The sequence below is a fragment of the Carlito syrichta genome, unplaced genomic scaffold (assembly GCF_000164805.1).
Source record: "Carlito syrichta isolate Samal-C Ts95f unplaced genomic scaffold, Tarsius_syrichta-2.0.1 Scaffold120490, whole genome shotgun sequence".
NCBI lineage: Eukaryota > Metazoa > Chordata > Mammalia > Primates > Tarsiidae > Carlito > Carlito syrichta.
This window is the reverse complement of record NW_007064586.1, coordinates 542,677-552,921: the sequence shown is the minus strand read 5'-3', so window position 1 is coordinate 552,921 and position 10,245 is coordinate 542,677. Positions and strand designations below refer to the sequence as shown.

The 10,245-nt window shown below is 57.8% G+C and overlaps 1 protein-coding gene across 1 annotated transcript in view; it reads right to left on the bottom strand.

Annotated features, from left to right (window-relative positions):
* The window catches only part of VPS37C (VPS37C, ESCRT-I subunit), a 5,998-nt gene extending 511 nt beyond the window's left edge, over positions 1-5,487 (bottom strand). The window contains 4 exon segments of the mRNA XM_008048065.1: positions 1-195; positions 828-910; positions 1,530-1,701; positions 5,392-5,487. Coding sequence (XP_008046256.1) covers positions 1-195; positions 828-910; positions 1,530-1,701; positions 5,392-5,484 — 543 coding nt within the window. The 5' untranslated portion in view covers positions 5,485-5,487.
* Positions 5,488-10,245: the final 4,758 nt, after the last annotated feature.

The window sequence follows — 10,245 nt, the reverse complement described above, 5'->3', positions numbered from 1 at the left end:
TGGGCGCGGCGGGGGTGGCAGGCGCGGCGGCGGGGCATCTCCGGCCAGCTCCTGGGAAGATCGGGGCTTCCTCACCAGGTCCTGGAGCTTCTCCACACGGACCCGGCGCAGGTGGGACAGCACCCTCATGGCGGAGAAGCTCTCCAGGAACGCTTCCAGGGGCACCTCACCCTCCAGGAACTTCTCGGCCATAGCCTGCAAGGTGGAAGACAACGGGGCCTGCTGGGTTGAGGCCTCCCACTCTTCCCAGCTCAGCGTTCCATCGTGGCCTCCCCCTCGGCCACCTCCGCTCACCCTGCCCTGGCCCCGGGTGTCCCTTCTCATGGCTGGCGTATGGTACACACATGCCTCCCTTGCTAGGACGTTTATTCCTGGAAGGCAAGAACTGCCTGTCATGGTCACCACCGTTCCCCACCCTGGCAGTGGAACAGGCCCACAGTGGTCGATGCATGGGTATGCTGGACCACGAGGTGACATTAGTCCCGGGGCTGGGAGGACCTGGAAGCTTCTTCACCCAGAGCACAGGAGAGCAGAGAGAGCCAGAGCCTGAAGAGATGTCTGGAGGGAAGGACGCAGAAAAGGGGAGAGGCGGGCCTAGTCTCCCTACCGGGACTCCTACTGTTGGCCCTCCATCCGGGTCTGCAAGCCGCCCAGAGCCCCCCCTGCCACCGTCACCAGCCCCTGCTTTGGCCAGAGGGCCTCCCCAGGCACTCAAGGTGTTCCTCCTCTGTCATCTACAAAAGCTCCTGTCTCGTGCTCTGCAGACGCCTGCTATTCCTTGCAGGGGCTCTGACTGCTCGAGGAAGAGGGTGTCAGTGCCATCTCACCTCAGATTCTTCCTCGATCTTCATGCCTTCGATCTGCAGAAGGTCTAGCAAGGTCCCGGGCTGCAGGGCTGAGGAAAATTTTTCTGGAAGGGAGGACAAAAGGCTGACATTTCAAAAGCAACTCCTGACTCGGTGCTGACGGCACCCGGCATGCCCTCTGTGCACCGGGGCTAGGAGTGCCCTGACCTGCCTGAGCACAGACTCCCTCACGGTCAAGACCAAGCCAGCCCCTCCCACCCTCGCAGAGCCCGGGCTAACTCTGCAGCACACAGACACAAAGCCGAGCTGGTTGAGCCTGTGGGGGCACTGCCGGCCCCTGCCCTGGCATCAGCCAGGCCCACAGCCGCCACTGCATGTATGTGTTAAGCCACGGATGACACCAGCCCAGAGGCCAGGAAGACTTGGAAGCTTCTTCCCCCAGAGCATGGGGAAGCGGAGACAGACACAGCCAGGCCCATGGGCTCCGCCTACCACTATGTTCTCAAATCCCTCTGAGCCTCCATGTTCTCACCTACAAAATGGGAGTGGCAACAGCACCCTCCTTCTGTGGGTGTGGAGTGCTCGGTACATGGCTGGGAGCACAGTAGGCCTCGTGACTGTGGGCCCTTAAAGCTGTTCCAGCGGCTCTGCTGGTCCAACCCTGAGCAGGGACTCTGAGTTCCCAGGGGAGCCACCCGGAGCCCGCTCCCAGGCCTGGCCTACCCAGCCTGGCCTTTTGCTCCTGGCATCGTTCCACCAGCTTCCGGAGTTCCTGGTATTTGTCCGAGAGGTTTGAGCGACTGATCTCCAAGGGACCCTGGAACTCCAGGTTCTGCTCAGCCAGACTCCGGTTGGTGGCCAGGGCCATCTCTCGTTCCAGCTGCAGGTCTTGGACCTAAAGGGGATGACAGATCATAAGGACAACCTCCAGCGGGCTGGGCCAGGGCTTCAGGGACTCGGCGCTCACCTTGGGAAAACTGGCAACACTTGGCCCTCGAGTGCAATCAGATGACCTGTGCTCCAGCCCTGAGCAAAGCGCTCTGTAACCCACATGATCGTTAGCCCACTGCCCGTGAGGTGGACACACACGGGAGCCAGCCCTGCAGGTGCACAGCTTGCCCAAGGCCACATGACCAAGACCCACATGGGGTATGCAGGGCTCCAAAGAAGGAGGGGGTGGGCCGACTCAGGTGAGAAAGTCAGAGACTTTCTAGAGAGAGGAACCAAGAACCCTAGCACAGTGGGTGCAGGAAGCCCAGACCAGACCCATAAGCTGGACATCAGTGAGGCCTCCAGATACAGTCGCTCTGGGTCCTGGGAGCACCAGGACCCTGGGCCATGACATCGACTCGGGAGAGACTACTCCTAGGCCACCTGAAGGAGCCAATGGGGGCTGACAGAGGGGACCCATTAAACAGCCCTGTAAAGACACTTCCCCAAGCCAAGCAGCACTCTGCCCCAGGACCCTTGCCCCACCCACAACCTGAAGCCCTGCTCGTTTGTCAGGGAGTCCTCTTCACTGAAAGGAGGGCTCAGGCGTCAGCCCCCATGCCAAAGAGAGAGAACAATACACAGGCAGCACGAGGCACTGGAGGAGAAGCCTCAGCACCCGCCACAGGGCACAGGGCATGACTGGCAAGACCCTCTCTGACCGCTGGCCCCACGCGGCACAGTTTCCACTGCAGTCAGCAAGGAGGAAGGCCAAGGGCATCCTGGAAGGGGCTTCCGGGGGAACCTGCCCTCCTGCTGACCCCAGCCCCAAACCAGCAGCTGCTCTTTGCACTCCAGACTGGAGAGGGATGCCCCAGCGACCAGGCCCCTGGCCCCCACGGATAAGCCTGCCAGGGCTTGGGGGGCAGGGTCCAGGGTCTGCCCAACCGAGAGTGCCCCTGCTGCTGCATCCTGGCAAGCTGCCCTCCGTCGGGCCTGTCCGGCTTGCTGCCACAAGCACCCTCTTCAGCCGCTGGCCAAGCACACTGACTTAAGGCTGTAGATACTGGGGAGTTTCAATCTACTTTTTTTTTTAAGAAACAGTTCTGCTCTGTCACCCAGGCTGGGGTACAGTGGTATGATCATAGCTCACTGTAGCCTTAGGAACTCCTGGCTCAAGCGATCCTCCTGCCTCAGCCTCCCAAGCCGCTGGGACTCCAGGTGTGCGCCACCATTCCTGGCTCTCAATTTCACTTTTCTTTCCTCACATGGCTGGCAGAGTGGATGGCCTGGAGCCCTCCTGCCCGCCACCCTGCAGGGCCCCACCGACCTTGGGCTCTCATGGCCATCCGCTGCCCTTTCCCTGAGTCTAAACCAACAAGCCTACAGTGAGACACTTCTAAATCTTGCCCTGCCTATGTCTGTTCCTTCTCCCGACAGACTCCTAAAATCACTCTAGGCCGGGCTCGGTGGCTCAGTCTGTCATCCCAGCCCTTTGGGAGGCCGAGGTGAGTGCACTGCCTGAGTCTGCAGGTTCATAGCCCAGGCAACATGGTGAGACCTCGTCTCTACAATAAATCCAAAATTAGCCAGGCATGGTAGCACATACCTGTAGTTCCAGTTACTTGGAAGGCAGAGGCAGAAGGATCATGGAGCCCAGCGGGTCGATGCTGGGGTGGCCATGTGAGGACTCTTGCCTCCGAGAACTGAGAGCATGAATCAGTCGGGCAGGCACAGCTGCACCCACAAGACCAGGTAACTCCTTTGGATGTTGCTTCTGCTTATGTGGCATGAACTTGTGCCTCCCCTGACTGGCAGCCTGCACAGCCCCATGCCCCTCAGAAGCAGGCCTTGGCATCCCTGCCACTGCACTCAAGGCAGATCCAAGGAGCACTCGGTGCCTGATGTGTGCCATGTCGAGGAAGAAAGGAACGCAGACCTGCACCATGCCCAGCAAGCCCAGGGAAGAGTAACACCCAGGCATCCCTCACAGCACAGGAGGGGCGAGGACAGGGAAGCTGGGCGGGAGCATCACTTGCTTTTCAGCCTAGCGGGAGTTCACAGAAGAGACAAGCCAGACCAGTTCATGGTGAAAGTAGACATCACTCCACACACTAACGCCATGCGCGTGGCATCATCTGTACTTGTGTCTTCCCCACGCGGGAGGTGGGAGCTTCCAGAACAACAACTGGGCTACAGCCACTCAAGGGTGACTGTGGGTATCACATCAGATCGCCTGGCCTCTCCCATCACAGGGGAGTCATCGACAAGGAGATGGGGAAGGCAGGGAAGTCCTGCCGTAAGTGCAAAGCTCTACTGATGGAAGGTCGTGGTCAGTCCCACGAGGACTCTGGCCAGGTGCAAAGGACTGGGTGCCAAGCAGGACAAAAGCAGGATCACATAGGGGTTGAGCTATATCTCACCCCAAAATTGGCTTCCAGAAGTCTCAGAACCTCCTAGAGACACAGGGTCACACAGGCCCTTGGGGAGAGGCGGGCACCAGCCCAACCAGTGCTCTGAGGAGCTGCAGCGACAGGGCAGCTGAGGGCAGCTGGGGGCAGCTGGGGAGGCAGCAGGGTCCTGGGGCAGCTGGGTCCCAGGGAGGCACAGGAGTCTGAGGCCATGTGGGGGCTCTGGCCTCCCCAGCCCTGTCCAGCACCCCCAGAGGACCCAGAGATTGGCCTGAAGCCCCAGCAGCACCTCTGGCTGGGTCCAAACCAGGGTGAGGTCCACAGAGAAAGGAGATGAACTTGGTCAGAACTCCTAATAAGCCAGCATCCCTAAAAAGGGCATCTTAGGTCAAGCGCCATGCCTCACACTTGTAATCCTACACTTAAAGGCAGAGACTAGAGGATCACTTGACGCCAGGAGTTTGAGACCAGCAACTTAGCACAACCCTGTCTCTACAAAAAGTTAAAAAGTTAGCCGGATGTGGACGCGCATGCTTCTAATCCCCATCTTCTCCACCCAGAGAGGGTGACTGTGTATACACAGCTGCAGCCCTGGTCCTTGATTCCAGAATGCCTTCTTGATTGAGTAGCTGTGTAGACAGAAACTACTTACTCAGAAGGCTGAGGTAAGAGGACTGCTTGAGCCCAGGAGTTCAAGGCTACAGTGAGCTATGATCACACCACTGCACTCCAGCCTGGGTGACAAACCAGAACTTTGTTTTTTAAGAAAAAGGCATCTTAAAAAGTCCCTGAGGATCAATGGGAGGTCCAAACTTCACCTGTACAATGACCACTTATTTACCTAATCCTGAATTGTACCTCACATTCTTTTTTTTCTTTTTTTTTGGAGTTGGAGTTTCACTCCATCACCCAGGCTGGGGTGCAGTGGCATGCTCACAGCCACCACAGCCTCCACCTGCTGGGCTCAGGCGATCCTTCCGCCTCAGTCTTCCAAGTAGCTGGAACCACAGGCGTGAACCACCATGCCTGGCTAATTTTTTATTTATTGTAGAGATGAGGTCTCGCCAAGTTGCCCAGGCTGGTCTCGAACCCACGGGCTCAGGCAATCCATTCGCCTCAGTCTCCCAAAGTGCTGGGATTACAGGCTGAGCCACCGAGTCTGGCCAACATCTTTAAAATAGTAATAATAACAATAAAGTCCCATCTGCTGGCCTTTGTCGGGCCCCATGACGGCCTCCCTCTACCTCAGGGGACTCCAGGGCCAGTCGGTCAATGGCCTCCGTGTCATTCTGCATCTCCTCCAGCTCTTGCAGGCTCTTGTCTTTCAGCGTCTCCATCCTTCCCTGTGAACACAGAGTGACGCCGAAGTGAGAGGGGCAGTCCAAGGGGAGAGGACCCTGGAGCCCACCCATATTACTTGCCAAAACAACCCAGAGTTTTCATGGATGACACCACTCCAGGGAGGCTTGGGGAGGGGCCAGGGGCCCAGCAAGCGCATTCCTGCGGCTCCGCCCACCCCTCCCCAGGAAGAGGAGCCACTTCTTCTGCCCAAACAACGAACAACAGGCCAGGTGACAGCTCAGCGGCCAGAGGGCAAAGCCACAATGCCTGGGCCCTAGATGGGGCTACCCAAGGAGCAGACAAGAAGAGGCAGGAGCAGGGAGCCAGGCAGCAGGGACTGAGACTCAACTCGGTTCAAGGCTTCTCACAAGCACGGATGCCGCCATACCCTTGGGTCAGTGTCTATTTCTGTCTGAGCCAGAAATACACCAACCTCCATACACGGGGGCCCTCTGGCTTCACCGTCACAGGCTCAACTGTGTCACTGCTTATTATATTTAGTGCACCAACACCCTCAGGGTTCCCTCAAGAATTCTCTGCAACCGCAGCCCTCTCCACGTGTCACAAAAAGGGACTGTCACATGCCTGTCCTCATTGGAGCAGGGAAAAAAACCACCCAGCTGGCCTCTCAGGCAGTCAGGAGGAAAAGAAACGGACCCACCCAGGCTGAACGTTCCCTTGACCAAGAGCTGGTGTCAACGGCCCTGTCCCTGTCATGTTGCCCAGAGGGCCATCAATCACCTGTGTGACAGACGGGTCACACGGCCAGGCCCAGGAGGGAACCCAAGGATGAGAAGTAGAAGCACAACACACCCACACCTGCCTCCTTTCAGCTACAGAAGCCTCAGTTCTCATCTGGCTTTTCTCTTTTCTAGATGTGTGTTTCCATTTTAATATTGGTTTGTCTCATTACAAAGGTTATGTTCGTTTCCAGAAGATCCCAGCTCCACAGAAATCTAGGCTGCTCCACACAGTCAGCTAGGGTGCACCAACGCTGAGGACTTAGCTGAGAAGGCGTTGTAGAATCAAGGACCGGGACTGCAGCTGTGTGGACAGAAGCCACCTTCGCTGGGCCTCAGTGTCCCCATCTATAGTAGGAAGGGAAGGGCATCTCCTAGGATCGTCAGAAAGACGAAAGGAGAAACTGATCAACAGTGGCCATGTGTTCCCGTGTGCCAGGAAGGCCTGGTCCACTCCTAGGGGCCCCCTTCACGCTCAAAGGTGTCCTGGTTTGAACTAGTCGCATGGCCACGCTGCTGATAGAGAGCTATCCACACAGAGGCATAACCAGAACCTGTTACCTCCTGAGAGGTGACTGTGATCCCAGCCTATAAGCAGGGACTGCCGGCTTCAGTGCATCCCAGGAAAGCCCGCTGACAGTGCAGCCCCCCTCCCCCATGCAGAGCTCTGTGGCAGGGCCGGGCCCAGAAACCCTGAGTCCCATCTGGCAACCCTGAGAAAGACCATGGCTCCATGCCAGTTGTGTGAAGCAGAGGCCACCATGCAATGTGGGTCCTCCCTGCGTGGTCTCCTACCAAGGCTTCTGCTCTCAGGACTCTTTCTCTCCCAACATGACTGAGACCTCAAAGAGTTCCGAGTATGTGGATTATAGCTCACCAAGATGAGCAGCAACCGTGCCATGGTGGGGGAAGTGGGGTGTGCGGCAAGGTTAGAGGGTCACAGCCAGTGAACAGTAGAGCCAGAATTCAAACCAGTGCCCTATCCACACCTCCCCCACTCCCCCCTCTCCGGCTCCGAAAACCCTTGCTCTAAAAGCTGGAGCTGGGAACAGTGGGCTGCAAAGGTCCTGGGATGGCACGGACCTCCAGGGAGGCATGGTGCGATGATACTCAACCCAAGGGAGTCTACGAGAGCAGGAGCGACACTTGGAAGATGCAAGGCCCACCAGAGCCCAGGCTCCAGTCAGAGGGACCTCGTGCCATGGGACCTCACGCAGGTGGACCCTCCCTGAGCCTCAGGCTCCTCATCTGCAGGATGGGTCTAACAATGGCATCTCCCCCACAGGGTTGGCACAAGGCTCAATGAGGTCGTGCAGGCCAACTGAACACTCCTTCCTGTTACCGAGAGAACTTGCTGGGCCACGGCAGCTGCACCTACACCAGCTCCACCCGGGGCATGGCCCGGTCACAACAGAGGCCGCTCCTCCTGTGGTCAAGGCTGGCCCCGAGACACGCCCAGGTCGAGGGTGGAAGCGCCGACACCAGCAGCCGGCTGGTCACACATGGCAACACAGGCAGCGCACTCCATGTAGGCACCCACAGGGCCGGACTTGTTGCCACACACGGGGGCCTCCGCAGAGCCGAGGCTCCCTGGGATGGGCGCCCACTCGAGCCTGACCTCTTGCTTCGGGGTGGCGGTGCCTCTAGTGCCAGAAGTATCACCATGAAGGCAACACAGCCTTCCATGACGGGTCCCAGACTTCTGCTCCGGGATTCTTCCTCTCCCAACACAACTCAGACCCCAGAGAGTTCCGTATATATGGATTACAGCTCTCTGTAGTTACTGCATTAGAAATAAATTAAAAGCAAGAAGCCTTTGTTTTTTGGGGGGGGAGGGGTTTAGGTTTCTGAGTTGGAGTCTCACTCTGTTGCCCAGACTGGAGTGCAGTGGTGGCTCCCGGCCACCGCAGCCTCGACCTGCTGGGCTCCGGCAATCCTTCCACCTCAGCCTTCCAAGTAGCTGGAACTACAGGCGTGCGCCACCACGCCCAGTTCATTTTTGATTTATTGTAGAGATGAGGTCTCACCAAGTTCGCCAGGCAGGTCACGAAGCCACGGGCTCAGGCAATCCACTCACCTCAGCCTCCCAAGGTGTGGGATTACAGGCTGCGCCACCAAGCCCGGCTAGCAAGAAGCCTTTGAAACACAAGAAAGCACAAGCAACGCGTTCCATCAGCTGCCAGAATGATGATGTGGTTACGGGTCACGTGGTTGCTGAAAATGCCACGGTATGCACATGTGGGAAAGAGCGTGAAAAAGGAAAGGGATGTCTCAAAATCATTATGAAAATTGCTCTCACCTCACAGATGGTCTGAAGAGTGCTTGGAGACCCCAGAGGCCCTGCAGCGCACTCAGAGCCCCTGGCCTGGGGGTGGGAGAACAGACCCTGCAGCATGCCTGGAAATGAACCCACTCTGCCACTTACCATCTACCTGCTTTGTGCCTCCATTTCCCCGTCCATAAAGCAGGGCAGTGCCCGGAACACAGTAAGCAGCAGCAGGCATTTGCCATTATGAGGACCCTCACTGCCCTCTTATACAGTGTGCATAGGCCTCACCCTGCCTAGAAGAGGCCTGGAGAGGGGAAGTCACTGCCCAGGACCACGCAGCTTGGCATGGCAGCACCTTCCCTGGCTTCTTGGCCCGTGCATTGGAGCCACATGGAGTCCTTGTGTAAAGCCACAGTCCTGGGCCCTCCTCCCTGGAGCTCAGACTCTCCAAGGTCCACAATTTAACCTTCCAGGCAGTCTTCATTTGAACTGAGCTGCCCGGGTTAACATGCACCTCCTGACTTCCTCTCCCCTTCACCAGCACACTGAGGGAACGTGGGTGGGGGCAGTCCCATCCCACGGGAAGAGCAAGGATCCAGGAAAGGAAGGATGTGTCATGTGGTCACGACAGAGAGGATGCAGCTGTGCTGTTCCTACCAAGCAAGTGCACTTCCCCTGGCGCCTACAGCTTGGCTGTACGGCACGGAGGGGCAGGCGATGCCCGGGACATGGGAAGGGGCCTTGCGTGCCAGGGTCTGAGCTCCAGCCCCGCAGGCCACGGCCACGGCCACGCTCATCGCAAGGGAGGTGGTGAGAGAGTCAGTCTTATGCTGTCAGAAGCAACGGGCAGAACACGTGGCTACGGTTCTTGAGAAGGGGGTCCATGCTCCACCAGCTCCAGGGGAGTCACATGAAGGCGAAGTCAGGCTTCTGACAACCAGGAGTCCCACCCTCTGTGGCGACTGAGTCGGGGAAGGGCTGAGGCGGGTCCCCTCTGCCCACAGGCTTCCTCTCTGCCTCAGGAGGCATTGCCAGCCTGGGCAAGACACACATGCTTCCTTCCAGAATGAGGAATGCTCAGAACCCTACTTCCAACTTGCCAAACAGCTGGAGGCCAAACGTTCTGTTCTCTCTTTAGAGACTCAATTTTCCTTATCTGCAAAATGGATAAACAAACCTTTATGGTACACAGCTCCTTTCTTCTAAGATCAAAACCCCCGGTAAGCCTCTCATTAATTCACATAACCACTCTAGCAAGTAAAACGAGCACAGGGCCTAATTACCCCCATTTCAGAGATGCAGTGGAGCCAGAAAGAAACAGAAAGGGCACCGCCCAGGTGCTGCAAGCTCTTGGAGGGTCAAACTACTGGGGCCCCAGTCCCTTCCTTCCTCTGTTGTTTTCATTCCACTGACTCCTCTGCCCCTCCTGCCCTGCCCATCACAGGGCTGACGAGGATGAGGTGAGCTGCAAAGCCCGAGATCCAGAGACCAGGAGCCACGTGAGCACACGGCCCTCTCCACCCTGCCTCCCGGGTGAGACCAGCTCACCCCAGGCCTCACCTCAAGCCGGGCAGGCAAGCCCACCTGTGAGGTCTGTCACAGTATCACCACCCCTGGTAGCTGCCAGCGCTTTTCACATGTCCACAGCTTTCCCTGGCTCCTCAGAGCCACCCAGTGAGGCCAGGAGCAGCAAGCACTCCTCTGGGTCCCTAATCTGGAAAGGAGGGAGAACAGGAAACCCTTCTGCC